The sequence below is a fragment of the Macaca nemestrina genome, chromosome 20 (genome assembly GCF_043159975.1).
Source record: "Macaca nemestrina isolate mMacNem1 chromosome 20, mMacNem.hap1, whole genome shotgun sequence".
In the NCBI taxonomy this organism is placed as follows: domain Eukaryota; kingdom Metazoa; phylum Chordata; class Mammalia; order Primates; family Cercopithecidae; genus Macaca; species Macaca nemestrina.
In genome coordinates this window covers 54,244,638-54,263,502 of record NC_092144.1, presented here as the reverse complement: position 1 = coordinate 54,263,502, position 18,865 = coordinate 54,244,638, and the positions used below count along the sequence as shown (strand labels likewise).

The 18,865-nt window shown below is 40.6% G+C and overlaps 1 protein-coding gene across 6 annotated transcripts in view; it reads right to left on the bottom strand.

Moving 5' to 3' along the window:
- LOC105463827 (zinc finger protein 284) overlaps nucleotides 1-18,865 on the bottom strand; it is a 71,429-nt gene that overhangs the window by 34,080 nt on the left and 18,484 nt on the right. For 5 of the 6 annotated variants that reach the window (XM_011711179.3, XM_071087065.1, XM_011711176.3 and 2 more), the window contains one exon: nucleotides 2,892-2,974. In XM_011711179.3, the coding sequence (XP_011709481.2) occupies nucleotides 2,892-2,974 (83 nt within the window). Of the gene's footprint in view, nucleotides 1-2,891; nucleotides 2,975-5,833; nucleotides 6,176-18,865 lie in introns of those variants that run through there. The other variant, XM_011711182.3, reaches the window with a different exon arrangement.

Genomic DNA, 18,865 nt, shown 5'->3' with positions numbered 1-18,865 from the left:
GGTCCACGGAATGTATTCCAGCTATAATTCCATGAAGTTGGCAGAGATTGTGTCAGTCAAGGTATTACACTGATCTAACAAGATCAACCAACACCTCCAGGCCTAGGGAGGTCGATGGGCACATGAAATGGACCAGTTGGCTAAGGGGGATATCTAGGTCAGGGGATGGACTGCAGGACAGTTGTAGACAAACATGTCCGAGGTCACATGGTTAGAAATGGGCAGACTCAGTTCTCTCCCCTTTCTTCCTTGCAGTTGTCAAGAATAACTGTAGATTATTCTAGGAATGCAGTATTATGGGGAGGAATTAACTGCCTTTGACAGTCTAGGCTTTGTTCCTCTCTCACCTGGAAGCAGGATGTCCTTCAAGTTTTTCTCCACGAGTCATGGCACCCTGAAGTATATAAACAAGGGCAGGTTACCTTCTGGGGTGCCTCAGCTCTGGTGCAAGTGGGGCACATACAGTCAAGATTCCATCTGCTCAAGGTAGCTTTCTTGAGCCCTGGATGGCCGGCTCACAGTGGACCCCAGGCTTCTGGGCTCCCTTATTGCCAATCTGTAGTCATAAATCTGCTTCACGTAATCTGCTACATGTGAGTGTGTTCTGTCCCACAGGACTCACACGAGTTGGTAAACAGTGCACAGTGAAGCTGCTCCACGGTACTCGGTGTGAGACAGCTATGTAGTGTGTCTTCTGCACTTGCAAGGCACAAACCACATATGCTTATTGCAGCATTTAGTGTCCTGATCAAAAGCCAGTATGCCTCAGTACACAGCCTAAGAGTCTGCCCTTTTCTAACCATGTGACCTCGGACATGTTTGCCTACAAGCCTTGCTCCCTCTGCGAATAATAGTTCTTATATGACAGAGTTTCAAGAATTAAGAAAGGAAATATACAGTATTTTGAAAAGTCTATGGCACAGACTAAGTGTTTAATGAACACTAGCTAGTATTACTTATTACTGTTTATTACCATTATCTATTTCAGGGTTCCACAGTATTCCAGGGAACTGATTATCTATTTTTAGCTACACTAAAGAATAAATATTTTTACATATTTTCCATTATCAATCCTGCAAAGATAATATAATAAGTAGTAAGATGTAAGAACATCTAACTCTCCTGTCTCATTTAAAATAATTTCACGTGAAAATTAAAATGTGAAAAATAACCACATTTAATATTATCATCATATAATGGCATACTTTCGTCTCACTTTTTTCCCTACCTCTCCAATCGATACCCTAATTCTCCTTATCATGGCCAAGGGTAGTTTATAAATATTCCCATGGTTTTGGTAATCTGATTAGGAAGAACAATTCATTGTATTATTCTCACTTATTATTATAAATGAATACCATCACTTTTGCCATCTCTATTTCTTCTTTTACAATTGCCTTTTAGTGTTCTTTGTTCCAATCTGTTTGAACTATTTTCTTTATCCTTTTAGAAGATTCTTATTCTGGATTTATTCTTCCTTAACTATCCAAGGGGTAAATGTCTTTGCCCCAGGTTGTCATTTTTTTCCGGTAACAATGCGTGAGGCGGGCTGGGCGCAGTGGCTCACGCCTGTAATCCCAACACTTTGGGAGGCCGAGGCGGGTGGATCACGAGGTCAGGAGATCAAGACCATCCTGGCTAACACGGTGAAACCCTGTCTCTACTAAAAATACAAAAAAAATTTAGCTGGGCGTGGTGGTGGGCGCCTGTCATCCCAGCTACTCGGAAGGCTGAGGCAGAAGAATGCCGCGAACCTGGGAGGCAGAGCTTGCAGTGAGCTGAGACCACGCCACTGAACTCCAGCCTGGGCAACAGAGTGAGACTCTGTCTCAAAAACAAAACAAAACAAAACAAAACAAAACAAAACAAAACAAAAAAACAATGTGTGAGGCATCTTGTGCCATAAGAAGGAGTTTAGAGATTTTTAAGAACACCTGTGGTAATCACTGTCCTTGGGTACTTGGAACGATGAATACACCTGAGTAGATGCCAGGAAAAGAAGAAGTCACACCAATGCAGGACAAAGAGAAGCAGCGCCACCTGTGGATGTCATCACTCAAGGGAGCACTCCAGACACTCACACAACAGGGCACCACACCCTCAATGGAGAATTTTTCTCTTTCACTTGAGCAGAATGGCTAAGATTCCTGATCCTTGATTGCCTCTGTGATTTTTTGCAGGTTTCTCATATTTCATGAGTTTAGGAGAAGAGAACAGGAACCTCCTCATTCTGCTGCTCTGAGAAGTAAATGCGTGACAGTACACAAGTGACTGGCCAATCTTCAGTATTACTAGACTTTTTTTTTTTTTTTTTTTGAGACAGAGTTTCACCCTTGTTGCCCAGGCTGGAGTGCAATGGCCCAATCTCAGCTCACCACAACCTCTGCCTCCTGGTTTGAAGTGATTCTCCTGCTTCAGCCTACCGAGTAGCTGGGATTATAGGCATGCACCACCACGCCCAGCTAATTTTGTATTTTTAGTAGACTCGGGGTTTCTCCGTGTTGGTCAGACTGGTCTCGAACTCCCGACCTCAGGTGATCTGCCTGCCTCAGCCTCCCAAAGTGCTGGGATTATAGGCGTGAGCCACCGCACCCGGCCCAGTATTACTAGACATTTTAAATGAAGGCTTTCTGGCTGGGTGCGGTGGCTCATGCCTGTAATCCCAGCACTTGCAGAGGCCGAGGCGGGCAGATCACTTGAGGTCAGAAGTTCGAGACCAGCCTGAGCAACATAAAACCCCATCTCTACTAACAATACAAAAATTAGCCAGGCGACAAGAGATCATCAAAGTCCTGTTGTTCTCCTTGAGTCTTCCCAGGACAGAGAAAAACACAGAACAATCTGAGTAGTAAGATGGAATTTTAACAGTAAGAGAGGAAAGCCCTACTCACCTTGGACGTGGTCATTTTTCCTCCTACTTTAGGGAATTTGCAGAGTCCTGAATGATGCAGTTCAAGGGAAAGCAGAATTGTGCCTGGAAAGTGCCATGAAGACAGAAAAAGAGACATGAAAGGGTGGTCAGGGATGTCACCCACCAACAAGGACTCATAGTTTCAATTAGCACATGAATGTTCACAGCAGCATTATTCATACTAACCCCAAATTGCACACAACCAAGAAGCTCTCCTATGGGTAAATGGATAGAAAAATTGTGGCATATTCACACAATGGAATCTTATTCGGAAATGTAAAGGAATGAAACAATGAGCCATGCAGCAACACCCGTGAACCTTGAAAACATTACAGTAAGTGAAAGAAGCAAGCCACAAAAACCCACAGACCCTACAATTCCATTTACATGAAATGTCTGGAATAGACAAATATATATAGAAAGTAGGTTAGTAGTTGTTCTAAAGTTGAGGTGAGAATGAGGTTTAAAGTAAATGGGCATGAGTTCAACTGGGGGATGAAAGTGATCTCGGCTGAATTATGATGATGATTACTCCACATCAAAGTTCCTAAAGATCACTGACTTGTACACCTGAAATGGGTGAATGCTACAACTAAAATAAACCTAGAGTTAAATAACTGTTAATGCACATATTATTAAAATCAATAAGACTGGATTCTGAGTCCATATTGATAGAATATTTATAGTTGAACACATCAATGAACCAATAGAGGAGAAATGGAAGCTCTTCTTTACAAGAAAATGCCCACTAATAATGTGTTTTCTCATAAGAAGCTTCATAATTTAAAAAAAAGTAACATAAGAGTGGACAAATCTGAAAGACATCTTCTTGGCCAGTGACAAAGCTGAGATCACCAATGAAGGGACAAACGAACATCACTTGGACCTTGTTATGTTACAATGAAAAGGGCATCTTAATTCACCATTGTACTCCAGCCGGGGTGACAAAAGCGAAACTCTGTCTCAAAAAAAAGAAAAAGATAAAAAAAAGAAAAAAAAGAAAAGAAAAGGGCATCTCAGCACTCCTGTGGAATCCCCACCAACAATGTATAATCTGAACCTAAATGTGAAATATATCTGTGGGGGAAAGAAAGAGAGATCAGGCTGTTACTGTGTCTACGTAGAAAAAGGAAGACATAAGAAACTCCATTTTCATCTGTACTAAGAAAAATTCTTCTGCCTTGAGATGCTATTAATCTGCAACCCTAACCCCAACCCTGTGCTCGCAGAAACATGAGCTGTATTGACTCAAGGTTTAACGGATTTAGGGTTCTGCAGGGTGTGCTTTGGTAAAAATGTGTTTGCAGGCAGTATGCTCGGTAAAAGTCATTGCCATTCTCCAGTCTCGAGTAACCGGGGACACAATACACTGCGGAAGGCCGCAGGAACCTCTGCGCAAGAAAGCCTGGGCATTGTCCAAGGTTTCCCCCCACTGAGACAGCCTGAGATATGGCCTCGTGGGAAGGGAAAGACCTGACTGTCCCCCAGCCCGACGCCCATAAAGAGTCTGTGCTGAGGAGGATTAATGAAAGAGGAAGGCCTCTCTGCAGTTGAGATAAGAGGAAGGCATCTGTCTCCTGCTCGTCCCTGGGAATGGAATGTCTTGGTGTAAAACCCAATCATACATTCTATTTACTGAGATAGGAGAAAACTGCTTTATGACTGGAGGTGAGACATGCTGGCAGCAATACTGCTCTTTATTGCACTGAGATGTTTGTGTAAAGTCACACATAAATCAGGCACAGCACCTTTCCTTAAACTTATTTATGACACAGAGTCCTTTGCTCACGTTTTCCTGCTGACCCTCTCCCCACCATTACCCTATAGTCCTCACCAAAATCATAGAGATTGTGATCAATAAATACTGAGGAAACTCAGAAACCAATGCCGGTGCAGGTCCTTACTTGCTGAGCGCCAGTCCCTAGGGCCCACTTTTCTTCCTCTATACTTTGTCTCTGTGTCTTACTTCTTTTCTCAGTCTCTCGTCTCCACCTTGCGATAAATACCCACAGGTGTGGAGAGGCACGCCCCCTTCAATATCAAACTCCAAATGAACAACTATGGAAATGTGACAGCTAAAGACAACGCATAAACTGGACTTTGAATAGGTGAAGGGTGGGGAGAGGACAGTCATAAGGACTTTAAGTGAAAAATTTAACAAATTCATATAGGGAACTGCAGATTAGATAACATGATGCTAGGCAATATGCTATCCAACACTATCTAGTAAGTACACTACAAATACTAGTATTCTTTTAACACATCTATCTGATACGTAATCGGTAACAGTATTATTTAATATACTATCCAATATTATCTACCACGGTATGTGAAGCCCTATAACCAGCCCTTCCTAAATGCCTCTTACCAAGACACCCCACAATTACCATGGTATGTGGGCTTCCTTGCTGCAGAAAGCTACCAATCAGCAGTCTCTGGTTACAGGTATTTTCCCGGTGGTATCAAAGCAAACAGGAAAAATGTAAACATTTGGCAAATTTGGGTAAAGAGTATATGAGAATTTCTCATACTGTTTTTGCAATTTTTCTATAGCTTTGAAACGATATCAAACGTTTTAAAATATCAGGAAACAAGAGACCACCACTCACCAAGTAACAGGGACAACTTTAAGGCTTTCATTTGTATTATCTCTTTCAATTCGCAAAACAATGTTAGGATGATCCTATATGCACCATTTTAAAGAACAGCAATGGGAAGTACAGACATTAAGTAACATTCCACATCACACTGCGAGAAAGAGGCCGCATACGTAGGGAGGCGGACTGAGCGAGGTCAAAGCCCTGGAAACCCTCAGAGCAGGGCACACAGGGCCCCCCCAAACCCACCCCCGGGGACGCCGGCACAGCCCCCCGACGCCAGAAGGCTCCACTGACGGGAACAATAAACACCCCGCCCTCGCACCTCTAAACCTCTGCTCTTCGCTAAGGCTTCTTTTCCCCTGAGACGATCATCGATCATCAGGTGGTTGCGAGCCTCAGGCAAAAGGGGCTCGTTCAAAATGTCCTGCAAGACGCCGGTCATTAAAGCAAGAATCTCAGGCTCGGAGACCGGAAGTGTCCTCTGCGCCAGAGTGTCTGGACTCCACTTCCCAGAATTCCCCAGACCCGCCCGCCTGAGCCAAAGGGCCAGAGACTCCGCAGAGCATCTGGACTATCCTTCCCAGAATTCACCGGACCACCTGCCAGAGCCAAAATGCCCGGTGTTTCACCAGCCAGTGGACTGCACTTCCCATAAAATGGACTACAATTCCCAGAAGTCCCCGGAAATGCCTACCTGAGCTAAAGTACCAGGAATCCCGCAAGGTGTCTAGATTGCAGGGCCTCGGATGCAAAAGGAAAATGTCCATTATCTCACCCTTTAGGCGCAAGTGTTTCGACTACATGGTGCTCCTCGATTACACTTCCCGCAACACCCAGGGGGAATGAGTTTCATAGCCCCAGGCGCCTGGTGGGGAATGTAGACTGTTACCCTGACAGTTGTCCTTCCCAGAGTTCTCGAGCGAAAATATTGAATAAACAAGAATTTGTGAAGTCTAAATGTCTCCCATGATTGACAGGAGTGTTCTTGGACAGGGAACAAGCGAGGAGATACAATATTCAAGGAGCTAGTGGGAGTGACTGTTGAGCAGTCAGATGGCTGAAAGGAGGCTCAGGGTTTAAAGCAAGGATATCCAACTCCAGGGCCACAGACCTGTACCGTTCCACTGCCTGTTAGGAACCGGGCGGCACAGCAGGAAGAGAGCGGCAGGTGAGGGAGCATTATGGCCTGAGCTCCACCTCCTGTGAGATCAGCCCAGCATTACATTCTCATAGGAGCGTGAAACCTATTGTGAACTGTGCGTGGGAAGAATGTAGGTTAGGCGCTCCTTATGAAAATCTAATGCCTGAGGTGGAACAGTTTCATCCCGAAACCATTCCTGGTGGAAAACCATTCCTGGTGGAAAAGAGTTTCATCCGGAAACCATTCCTGGTGGACCACAAAACCGGTCCATGGTGCTAAAATGGTTGGGGACCACTGGTTTAAAGAATGAGCCAGGTAGAATGGGTTGGGAGGGACAATGAGAAGCCAGGAAAGCATCAGCCCCTGTAACTGAAAAGTAGATTAGTGGCTTCCCATTTGCAAAGTCCAGTTAACAAGAGGGAGATCTGGTATAAAGAAAGTTATTTAATCCAGAGCTAGTGTAGGGTAGGAAGCACAGGTGTTGTCTTTAAGTGTACTGCTTGGCTTTTAGAGCAGAAGGCAGGCACTTTTAAAAGGTAGGGGAGGAAGAGGGCAGGGGTCTGTGTGCTGGTTTGGTGCCTTATCTATTAGGCAGTTGAGTTGGCTTTTTCATGGGCAGAAACAAGTTGTGACCAGAAGGGAGAGAGTAGCAGGCATGCTTTCAACTGTTGTCTCTTCAGGCAACCTCCTGGTGGGTGAGAGTTCAGAGGCCAGCATGCTTTAGTTTATAAATCGACTGTTAATTCCGGAGGAGAGTTCTGGCTTGGAGTACATAGTTAGATGAACTTGCCCTGTAGGAAGTGTCTAGTGAAGGGGAGGTAAAAGTCTATATTTGCATTTTTTAAAGGGCTACGTAGGAAGTGGGAAACTAAGGAAATGAGAAAAGAGAAATAAATCAATAAGCCGTCTCTTAGAAAAAATGGTGGTTCTCAGTTACACCCCTAGTCCAGATGCTGTGGTACCACTGGTTTAGCAAGAAAAACAAAATTCCAGCCATCAATGGAGAAGCTGTGTCCTCATGGAAAAGCTATCTTCCCACCTTTAACATTCTCATGGCAGTAATGTTTCTACTTTAGATATAGAAACACTAAATTTCAGAGAAGTTAGTGAATTGCTAAGTATCTTAAAGCAAGTATAACTGTTGAAGAGCTTGGCACTGGTATCAATCTGACACCCAATATCTATGGTTCAATGCCATAAAACTGGAGAAGATTCTGTAGGTGAGGGAGCATGATTTATTATTAAGAGTTTCCTGTTGGGCATGGTGGCTCACTCCTGTAATCCCAGCACTTTGGGAGGCTGAGCCGGGTGGATCACCTGAGGTCAGGAGTTTGAGACCAGCCTGGCCAACATGGTGAAACCCCGTCTCTACTAAAAATACAAAAAACTTAGCCAGGCATGGTGGCAGGAGCCTGTAATCCTAGCTATTAGGGAGGCTGAGGCACGAGAATCGCTTGAACCCAGGAGGGTTCAAAATCACAGCAAGTTGTTTTTTGTTTCTTTGTTTTGTTTTGTTTTTTGAGACGGAGTTTCACTCTTGTTGCCCAGGCTGGAGTGCAATGGCACCATCTTGACTCACTACAACCTCCACCTCCCGGGTTCCAGCGATTCTCCTGCCTCAGCCTCCTGAGTAGCTGGGATTACAGGCATGCGCCACCACGCCTGGCTAATTTTGTATTTTTAGTAGAGGCTAGTCTAGAACTCCCGACCTCAGATGATTCACCCGCCTTGGCCTCCCAGAGTGCTGGGACTACAGGTGTGAGACACCGCGCCTGGCCAGCAAGTTTTTTTAACTGATAAAAAATTCATATCAAAAGGCAAAGGCACTAGATCACCTAAAACGACTTTGCAGAAGAATAAAGTAGAAGGAATCACTCTAATCATGTCAACAGTTATTATATATCCACATTAACCAAGGCAGAGTAATACTCTCTGAGTACAGACACACAGATCAGTGGAACACAATAGATAACCCAGAAATGACCCTAACCAACCATAACAAAATGATTTGTGCCAAAATGCTAAAGCAAATAAATAGAAATGGGACAGTGTTTTCATCAAAGACTGCTGGGAATACTGAACATTCATATGCAAAAAAGAAAAAGAATCTGAGACTTTATTTAAAAATTAAGTCCAATTGGATCATAGATTTAAATGTGAAATATCAATGTAAAATTACAAAATTTTAAGAAGACAATGTAGGAAAACTGTAGTACCTAGAGCTTTGTCAGTATTTGCATACCTCATATCTGACAAAAAAAACCCTTACATCTACAATATATAAACAACTCTCACAACTCAACCATAAAATAGTCTAATAAAAAAAGGAGCAAAGAGCACAAAGACGCGACTCACTCAAGAAGATTTATGAATGGTATGTGAATACAGAAACAGATGTTCACAGCATTAGCCATTAGAGAAATACAAATTAAGAGCACAAATACAAATTATGAGCATCGCTACACAAAATTTGAACAGTTGAATTGTATGTAATAGTTACAACATTAAATGCAGCTGAAGATGCAGAAAATCTAGCTCTCTCATACTTTGTTAGTGCCTATAAAGAGTGGCACAGCCCTCCAAGAAGGAGCATTGGATGTTCCTTAAAAACATTCATTTACATATGACCCAGCAATTGCACTTCTGGGCATTTATGCCAGAATGAGGAGAATTTATACCTGCACAAAAACCTGTGCATAATTGTTCACAGCTGTTTTTTGGTAAGAGTCCCAAACTGGAAGCAGCCAAAATTAGCCTCTCTATATAGGTGAATGGTTAAATCAATCTGTGGTATGTGCATACCATGGAATGCCACTCAAGAATAACAAACAGTACAGTTGAGTTAGATGTAACGCTTAAAAAAAACAAAAAAGAAAAGCAAAGCAGTACAGACTTCTGGTAGATACAGCAATTTGCATTGATCTAAAGCAGGGGTGTCTAATCTTTTGGCTTCCTTGGGCCACACTGGAAGAATTTTCTTGGGCCACACATAAAATACACTAACACTAATGATAGATGATGAGGTTAAAAAAAAAAAAAAAAAAAAACTCATGATGTTTTAAGAAAGTTTACAAATGTGTGTTGGGCCACATTCAAAGCCATCCTGGGCTGCATGCATGCCACTGGCTGGATAAGTTGAGCTAAAGAATGTTATACTAAGTAAAAAGACAATCTGAAAAGGTACATAATACATGATTCCATCTGTATGACATTCCCAAAATGACAAAAGGCAGAGATGGACATCAGATGAGTAGTTGCCAGAGGATGGTGAGGACACAAGCTGGGTTGACTATAAAGGGGTACCTCAAGAGAGATCCTTGTGGTGATAGAATAGTTCTTTCTGTATCATCACTGCCTTGGTGGTTCCATTAAATCTACATGAAATACTATGAATAAAAGTAGTATACACACACATTGTGCCAATGTTGAATTCCTGGTTTTGATATTTTACTAAAATGATGTAAAATGTAATTAAGAAACTAGATGGAAGACCCAGGGGGTTTCTCTGTACTTCCCTTGGAATTTCCTGTGAATTTCAAATTATTTCACTACACAACTGATTATTATCAATCCCTGCTTTTCTGAGGAATGTCTTTTTTTTTTTTTTTTTTTTTTTTGAGATGGAGTATCACTCTGCCACTCAGGCTGGAGCGCAATGGCACCATCTCGGCTTACAGCAACCTCCACCTCCTGGGTTTAAGCGATGCTCCTGCTTCAACCTCCTGAGTAGCTGGGATTACAGGCAGGCGCCATCACGCCTAGCTAATTTTTTTTTGTATTTTTAGTAGAAATGGGGTTTCACTATGTTGGTCAGGCTGGTCTCGAACTCCTGACCTCGTGATCCGTTCACCTTGGCCTCCCAAAATGCTGGGATTACAGACGTGAGCCACCGCGCCTGGCCCGAATGTCTTTTCATTATTAACTTTACTGAACTACAAAGAGTTACAGTAGAAAATAGTCCTCTCTCTATACTATAGGTAGGGTCCAAAAAATTAAATCATATAAAACTGTGTAATGTTGGGAATTCGAGACCAGCCTGAGCAACATGGTGAAACTCCCTCTCTAGTAAAAAAATACAAAATTAGCCGGGCATGGTGGCACATATCTGTAATCCCAGCTATTCTGGAGGCTGAGGCAGGATAATTGCTTGAACCCAGGAGGCAGAGGTTGCTGTGAGCTGAGATCGTGCCATTGCACTCCAGCCTGGGCAACAAAAGTGAAACTCCTCAAAACAAAACAAAACAAAACAAAAACAAAACAGTGTAATGTTATAGAAAGTTTAATTTAAAACTACAATTATTGGGCCAGGCATGGTGCCTCACACCTGTAATCTCAGCATTTTGGGAGGTTGAGGCGGGAGGATCACTTGAGGCCAGGAGATTGAGACCAGCCTGGATAACATTGTGAGACCCCGTTTCTACAAGAAAAAAAGAAAAAAAGAAAAAAAAATTAGCCAGGTGCGTTGGCATGCACCTGTAGTCCCAGCTACTCAGGAGCCTGAGGCAGTAGAATTGATTGAGCCCAGGAGGTGAAGGCAACAGTGAACTGTGATTGCACCACTGCACTCCAGCCTTGGTGACACAGAGAGACCTATCTTAAAAAAATAAATAAATAAAGGCCAGGCACGGTGGCTCACACCTGTAATCCTAGCACTTTGGGAGGCCAAGGCGGGTGGATCACCTAAGGTCAGGAGTTCGAGATCAGCCTAGCCAATATGGCAAAACCCCGTCTCTATTAAAAATACAAAAATTAGCCGGACTTGGTAGCTGATGCCTATAATCCCAGCTATTCGGGAGGCTGAGGCAGGAGAATCACTTGAACCTGGGGGGCAGAGGTTGCAGTGAGCCAAGATGGCGCCACTTCACTCCAGCCTGGGCAAAAGAGCAAAACTCTGTCTCAAAATAATAATAATAATAAGGTAAAAAATAAAAAGAGGAAAATTTTTATTCAGTATGTATTGTAACAAAAATACAAAAGAAGTGAAAATATTCTGTTCATTTCTGATTGTTCTGATGCAGACCCAAATAATAAGAATTTTATTTTACATCTCTCATTGGAAGCTAGACAGAAACTTTTGGCTTATAGCAGTATAACTTATACTTTAGTTTCTGTTATTGTGAATGTAACATTGTGCGGTTTTCTGCATAGAATTGATGGTGGTGTTCTTGAATAATACTTGCAAGGTTACACCTTCAGTATTATTTATTTGAGTGCAACTTAGCATTAACTTTTGATAAACTTAATAAAGGTTTTCCATTTACAGGGATCCTCTCAATATCATTGAAGTAATAAGGAGGAGGCCACATTTGACTCTTGTAGATTTTGGACACCTCCATCTTCTTGGACTCCTTCCTTTAAAAAATTTTTAAGATTATATTTTACAATTGTATTGGTATAAAGATGATTATAATACATGCAGAAGTACTTGAAGCACATAATTTTCTGGAGTGTCTCCCTTATATGGTATCTTAAAATGAAGATTCTCAACTTTGAAGACAACTCTAACTAGACTCATTAGCTGTAAGAGATATATCACTATTATAGACATCTTTGTGAACTTGAAGACTTTAATTTATCTGAAGATAAACCACACTTCTAAGGCTTCTCTCCAGAGTTGACTAGATGATGACTTGAGTTTGGAAAGGCTTATGAATGGGAAGAACTAAGCTATAACTGAAGCCCAATCTATATTACTACATATATGGAGCTTCCCTATCTAATCTAATTACTGATGCCTTTCAAGTTTAGAGCCATCACTACTTTTTTGTCCACATTCATTACATATGGATTTTCTGTGAAATTTGTCTGCAGGGTTAGGTGATGTTTTTCCCGAAGTTATGTGACTATAATAAACTCTCTCTCTATTATGTGCTCTTTCATTATCACAGTGATGTCAAATCCAACTGAAGCTGAAAAAGATACTGATTGCATTTATATGGGACATTTTTCAAGGAAATTTATTGACCTCTACTCTAATTACTTAGTCATTTTTATAAATTTCTTGTAAGAATCTTAGGCTCTGCTTCCTGGAAACTTTTGATTTTAGTTATTATTGGAACTATCTCCTTGAAAATTTATGACATAGTCTTTATCTTCCGAATCCTGAACTCTGGCACATATGTGACAGCAGAACCTCTTGCTTTAAGAACCAGGAGTTAATTTTTTCAAGATTCATTAGGGAGTCTTATTCTTGCTTGATGTAGTTGCAACTTGTTCCTAGGTTTGCCAGCAATAAAGGTTCTTATGTTAGGGATATCTGAGCCCTCCATTGTGAAGTTTCTCCATCTTATCATGAATCTCCTTCCCTGTGCCATCACATATTCTAAAATGCTCTCAACAGTTTGCATTCGCCACGATATCACATGGGACCACTACACTAAAGACACCATGCTGGCCGGGCACGGTGGCTCACACCTGTAATCCCAGCACTTTGAGAGGCCAAGGCAGGTGGATCATGAGGTCAGGAGATTGAGACCATCCTGGCTAACACAGTGAAACCCCATCTCTACTAAAAAAAAAAATACAAAAAAGTTAGCCGGGCGTGGTGGCAGGCACCTGTAGTCCCAGCTACTTGGGAAGCTGAGGCAGGAGAATGGCGTGAACCTGGAAGGCGGAGGTTGCAGTGACCCGAGATGGTGCCACTGCACTCCAGCCTGGGCGACAGAGCAAGACTCTGTCTCAAAAAAAAAAAAAAAAGGAAAAGAAAAAAGAAAAAAAAGACACCATGCTGTTAGAATCTGATGTGCAGAAAGTTGCAAATGAGATCCTTTAGAAATCTATAAACCATGGGGTATGATAAACCCCATGAAAATGTAGGGAACCATGACCTAGGTGATGTTTCTTGAAATTCAATTTCTGAAACACAGATATCCCCTCCAAGGTGAAAGACACAATGCTATACCTTATACAACCTACCACTAAACAGAGGATAATGCTTGGTTAAAGTGTTGTTTTAGTGGCAACATCTGCCATATCTGAGTATGCTGTTATGTTGGGTTACTGAACAGTTGTATGTTTAAATTTATAAGAAATTGCCAAACAGTTCTTCGAGGAATTTATACTGTTTTATACTCCTGCTAGCAATGTATTAAACACTATAGTTCTTCCAACTCTTTGCCAAGACTTAGTATTGCTCGTTGTTTTAATTTTTGTCTTTCTAGTGGTGAGGAATGATGTTACATATTGATTTTAATTTCTATTTCTCTCATTAATAATGGTGATGCATACCTCCAAATGTGCTTGGCAACCATCTGTATATAATTTTTAAAACTGTATAGTTAACCATTTTGGTCTTTTAAAAATTAGTTTTTCATTTTATTGTCACCAAGTAGGAGGTATTTGTATAGTCTGCTTATACCTCTGCTGTCAAATATATGTGTGGTGAGCTTTTCCCAGTGTTTGTTTCCCTTTTCATAAGTTTTATTTTTTATGCTTATCAAACTCATTAAACTTTCCTTTATGTTTAGGAATATTTTTCCCCAAGAAATACTAGGTCATTTAAGTTTGTTGAGTCTACTATTTTGTTGAATGAAGCTAAGATGATCTACATAAATAGAATAGCACTCCATCTTCGTGGAATATAAGACTAAACATTGATGGAGACACTCCCCAAACAGTTCTATAAATTCAATGGAATACTTCTCAAGATGCCAGCTGACTTCTCTTTAAATATTACCATGCTGAATGTTGGATTCATATGAAATTTCAAGGGACTCAGAATGTCCAAAACGATTCAGAAAAAGAACAAAGCAAGAGGACTCAAGTTTCATGGTTCAAATTTTACTATAAATCTTCCCAATCTAATTATAAAAATGGTATTCACATATAGTTTGTATTTGCTATTTTACTTTATTTTTTTAGATAGAGAATCTTGCTCTGTAACCCAGGCTGGAGTGCAGTGGCACAATCATAGCTCACTGCAGCCTTAACCTCCTGGGTTCAAGTGATCCTCCTGCCTCAGCCTCCGTATTTGTCTACTTTATTAGATTTTTTGTAGCAATGGAGTCTCACTATGTTGTTAAGGTAGGTCTTGAACTCTTGGTCTGAAGTAATCCTCCTGACTTGACCTCACAAAATGCTGGGATTACAGGCATGAGCCATAGTGCTAGGCTGAATTTGCTTTCAATTTAAATGAAAATTTGCAATTTAAATTGCAAATAACACCAAACATCTGCTCTAGATTAAAAACAAAACAAAACAGAAAACAGAATGAGGCAAACACAGGTCCAGGTCAGGGCTCAGGGAACTCCACTTGAACAGCACTGCCAAGCATGATTAGTTCCAGATACCAAAGAAGAATGTGAAGGAGGCACTGGAAACTGTGGGCCCATGACACACAGGACATCACTTCCCTGGATCTAAGGGCAGTACTGCTGTCCTCTCTGTCCATTGCCAATTTCACCATTTCACCACACTCATCATCCTATGTGTTGTAATATGTATTGCAGGGAGCATTCTTCATCTGTTTTGCAGCCCTAGACTCAGTTCATTCCCAGAATGAAGACCGCAGAATCTCAGGGCATGGACATCCCAAAGAGGCTGATACTGGCAAAATAGACTGACAAAAAGATTGGGCTTATATGATTTGGCTCTGTGTCCCCACCCAAATCTCATCTCAAATTGTAATTCCCACATGTTGGGAGAGGAGCCTGGTGGGAGGTGATTAAATCATGGGGAAAGACTTCCCCCTTGCTATTCTCATGATAATGAGTGAGTTCTCATGAAATCCAGTTGTTTGGAAGTGTGTGGCATTTACCCTTTGCTCTCTCTCTTCTGTTCTAGTGCTTTCTTCTCCTTTGCCTTCCACCATGATTGTAAGTTTCCTGAGGCCTCCCAGTCATACTTCCTGTTAATACTTGAAACTGTGAGTCAATTAAATCTCTTTTCTTTATAAATTACCCAGTCTTATACTTTATATGAGTACTTTATAGCAGTGTGAAAACAGACTAATACAGCTTATTACCCAATTTCACTCCTAAGTATACACCAAGAGAAATTAAAGCTAAGAGATGTGATATAGAAGAGAGCTTGGTTGTATTATTTCATTTACATGAAATATTCAGAATGGGCAAATCTGTAGAAACAGAAAGTAGAATAGTGATTGCCAGGAGCTGGTGGAGAAAGGACAAGAATTGGGAGTGACTGCCAAAGGATAGGGGATTTCTTTCTGGGCTGATTTAAAAAACCTGAAATTAGAGAGTAGTGACAGTTGCACAACTTTAGGAATATATTAAAAACCACTAAAGGATACATTTTAAAGTGATGCATTTTATATTTGAATCATTACTCAAGTTTAAGCAAGGTTAGGCTGGTTGGCCTAATAGTGTTTTGGAGCCTACGTAACCAAGCACCTTAGCTTCGAACTACATTTTAAAAACTGTTTTTTCTTTACCTCTTCTCCCCAGTCTCAAGAAGTAGTTTTGAGACAAACTACATATGTGTTTTCTTTTGTATTGAAATACAGCCTCCAAATCTGCTTTAAAACTCTACTCCCTTCTTTTTCTCACCTTATGCTTCCATGCCCTATGCACATTTATTTACTTGGATGCTTGTTAAGCTCACACCATGCTCACTTATCTGCTCATATATTTTCCTTAGAAGCTTCATGAGAAGAATACTGATGAGGATCAGGCAGCACTGAAATTCTCTCCTCCTGGCGACAGATGAACTGCAAGATTGATTGCCATTAATTTATAGCCTGATTGAGCCCATGATGGCGCTGGCGCCTTCACTAGATGGAACAATAATTCAAGATCATCAGAGTGAGACATGCCATCAGGTACCTCCTAACCCCCCTTACCTCTCTGAATTCCAAACCCGCTTCTTAAATGGTGGCCCTCTCTCCACAAATTGAAAAGTGGCAACTTTTGGAAAAGATTCCAGTCACTCTTTCCCTTGCTAGCAACAAATAATAAAATTCACTCTTTTTAATCACACATTCCTTTTGTTATTTTGGCTTTTTTCTATAAGTGATGAGCAGCTGGACCTTCTTTCAGTTACACCAATAGCCCACTCACCTATCATGAATTGGTATACTTCTTTCCCTCACAACACATTGAAAATACTTCTACCATTACACTCACCACAATGCCCAGAGTTAATGCTTAACAGATATGTCCACTCACTGCCCTGTATAACCCGACAGAAGTGCTTAGAAACTAAGAACATGATTATACACAATGTATCTGAAGAATAATTTGTAATGAGAAATTCCTTAATTCCAAAGCATGAGAATAATTCAAAAATCAAAAACATGGAGGCCATCATTATTCTAATAAAACATCACTCTAACTAACTCTGTGACAGGCTTTCCTGAAGTGGAATTGGACAGAGCATCAAAACAAATGTCCTTTACTGGCTATTTATTCAGGATACAGCCTATTGACTGCTGCTTGCAGGGTCTACTCCAAACCCCTATTGCCATTCCTCTCTCTTCCATAAAGCCTAAAAAATCAAATATTATCTTTCCCTGCCTTTGTCTAGCTAGAGATTTTCATGGGACATATTCTGGGATGTAAGATAGAAGTGGAAGTGAGCAGTCGTCTCCTGACAAGAGATGCACTTGGCTGGCTGTGAGGACATAAGGGGATAAAAGAGCAAAAAGGTGATAGCCTCAGTGGATTGTAGGTATTGGCAAGGTACTAAGATTATTGATGCAAGAATGCTGATGCGACGCAAGTGGCAATACAGGTGAAAGTTGTTGCAGACTAGTGCTGCAAATTTTACCGAAGAGTATTTTCTAGGAAATGACAAGGTTTAGGATATGACCATGGGAGAGAGCATCCCTTGATATTTCACATGAATCTTGGGTGAATTTTTCCATTTCTGAAAAAAAATCATTGTGATTATGTTAAGGATTGCAGTGAATCTGTAGACCATTTTAGATGGTATTGACTGCCTTGTAATTTATCTGTCAACTCATTAATAATGGATATATCTCCATTTATTCGTGCCTCCTTTAATTTCCTTCAGTAAGGTGTTGCAGAGTTCAGTGTTCAAGTGCTTCTCTCGTCCTTCGTTATGACAGTTCCTAAGTAATTGTTTCTTTTTGATGCTATGGCCAAGAGAAGTATTTTCCTTTTCAGATTGTTTTTTGTGTAGAAATATAACTGCTTCTTCTATCTAGGTATTTTTCCTGCAACTTTTTGACTTTGTTAGCTCTAAGGGGTTTTTTTCTTGAGTAGAATTTACATTTATGAGAACATGTCGTCAGCATATAGACACAGTTTTATCTGTTTCCAATTTTAACAGGTTTATTTCCTTTTATTCCTGATTGTTCTGCCTAGAACTTCCAATACTATGTTGACTAGATGTGGAAAAGTGGAGCAAACTCATTGTGTTCCTGATATTAGAAGAAGAGCTTTCAGTCCTTCACCACTGAATATGAAAATAAGCTCTTGAGATTTTCCACATCTAGCCTTTATTTTGTTGAGATAGTTTCTTTTCTTTTTAGTTGTTTCAGTGGTATTTTAATCATGAAAAGGTGAATTTTGTTAAATGAATTTTCTGCATTCACTGACATGATCATGTGAATTATATTTTTATATCTTTCAATCTGTTCATGCAGCATAATACATTAATATTTGTATGTTGAGTCATAAATTATATTTGCATTCCAGAAATAAATGTTTGGTCATTGAGTATAATCCTTTTAATATACTGCTGAATTTTGCTGGTATTTTATGGTAGAGTCTGCATCAGTATTCATACGGGATGTTGGTCTATAATTTTCATGCAATGTCTTTTTCTGGTTTGGTACCATGGTAATCCTGGCCTCAAAGAAGGAACTAGGAAGTGTTCCCTCCTCTTGCATTTTTGGGAAGAGGTTGAGGAGTTATGGTGCTAAATGTTCCTTAAACGTTTGGAATACTTCTAAGTAAAATAAGGGTTACTAAAAATAAAAATAATTTTTTTTTTTTAAATGGAAGAATTAACCAGTGAAGCCACCTAGTTTTGGCCTTTCTTTGTTGGGAGGCTCTGGGTTACTGATTAAATCTCCTTACTAGTTAAGGATCTACTCAGATTTTCTGTCTTTGTGATTCATTTTTGGTAGGGTATATGTTTTAAGGGATTTGTCTATTTCATCTAGGTGGTACAATTTGTTGGCTTACAATTGCAGATAGTGCTCTATTATAATCATTTTTCTCTAAAATTTGCAGTAATGTTCACATTTTTGTGTATAAATTTTGTTTCTTGAGGCTTCTCTATTTTTTA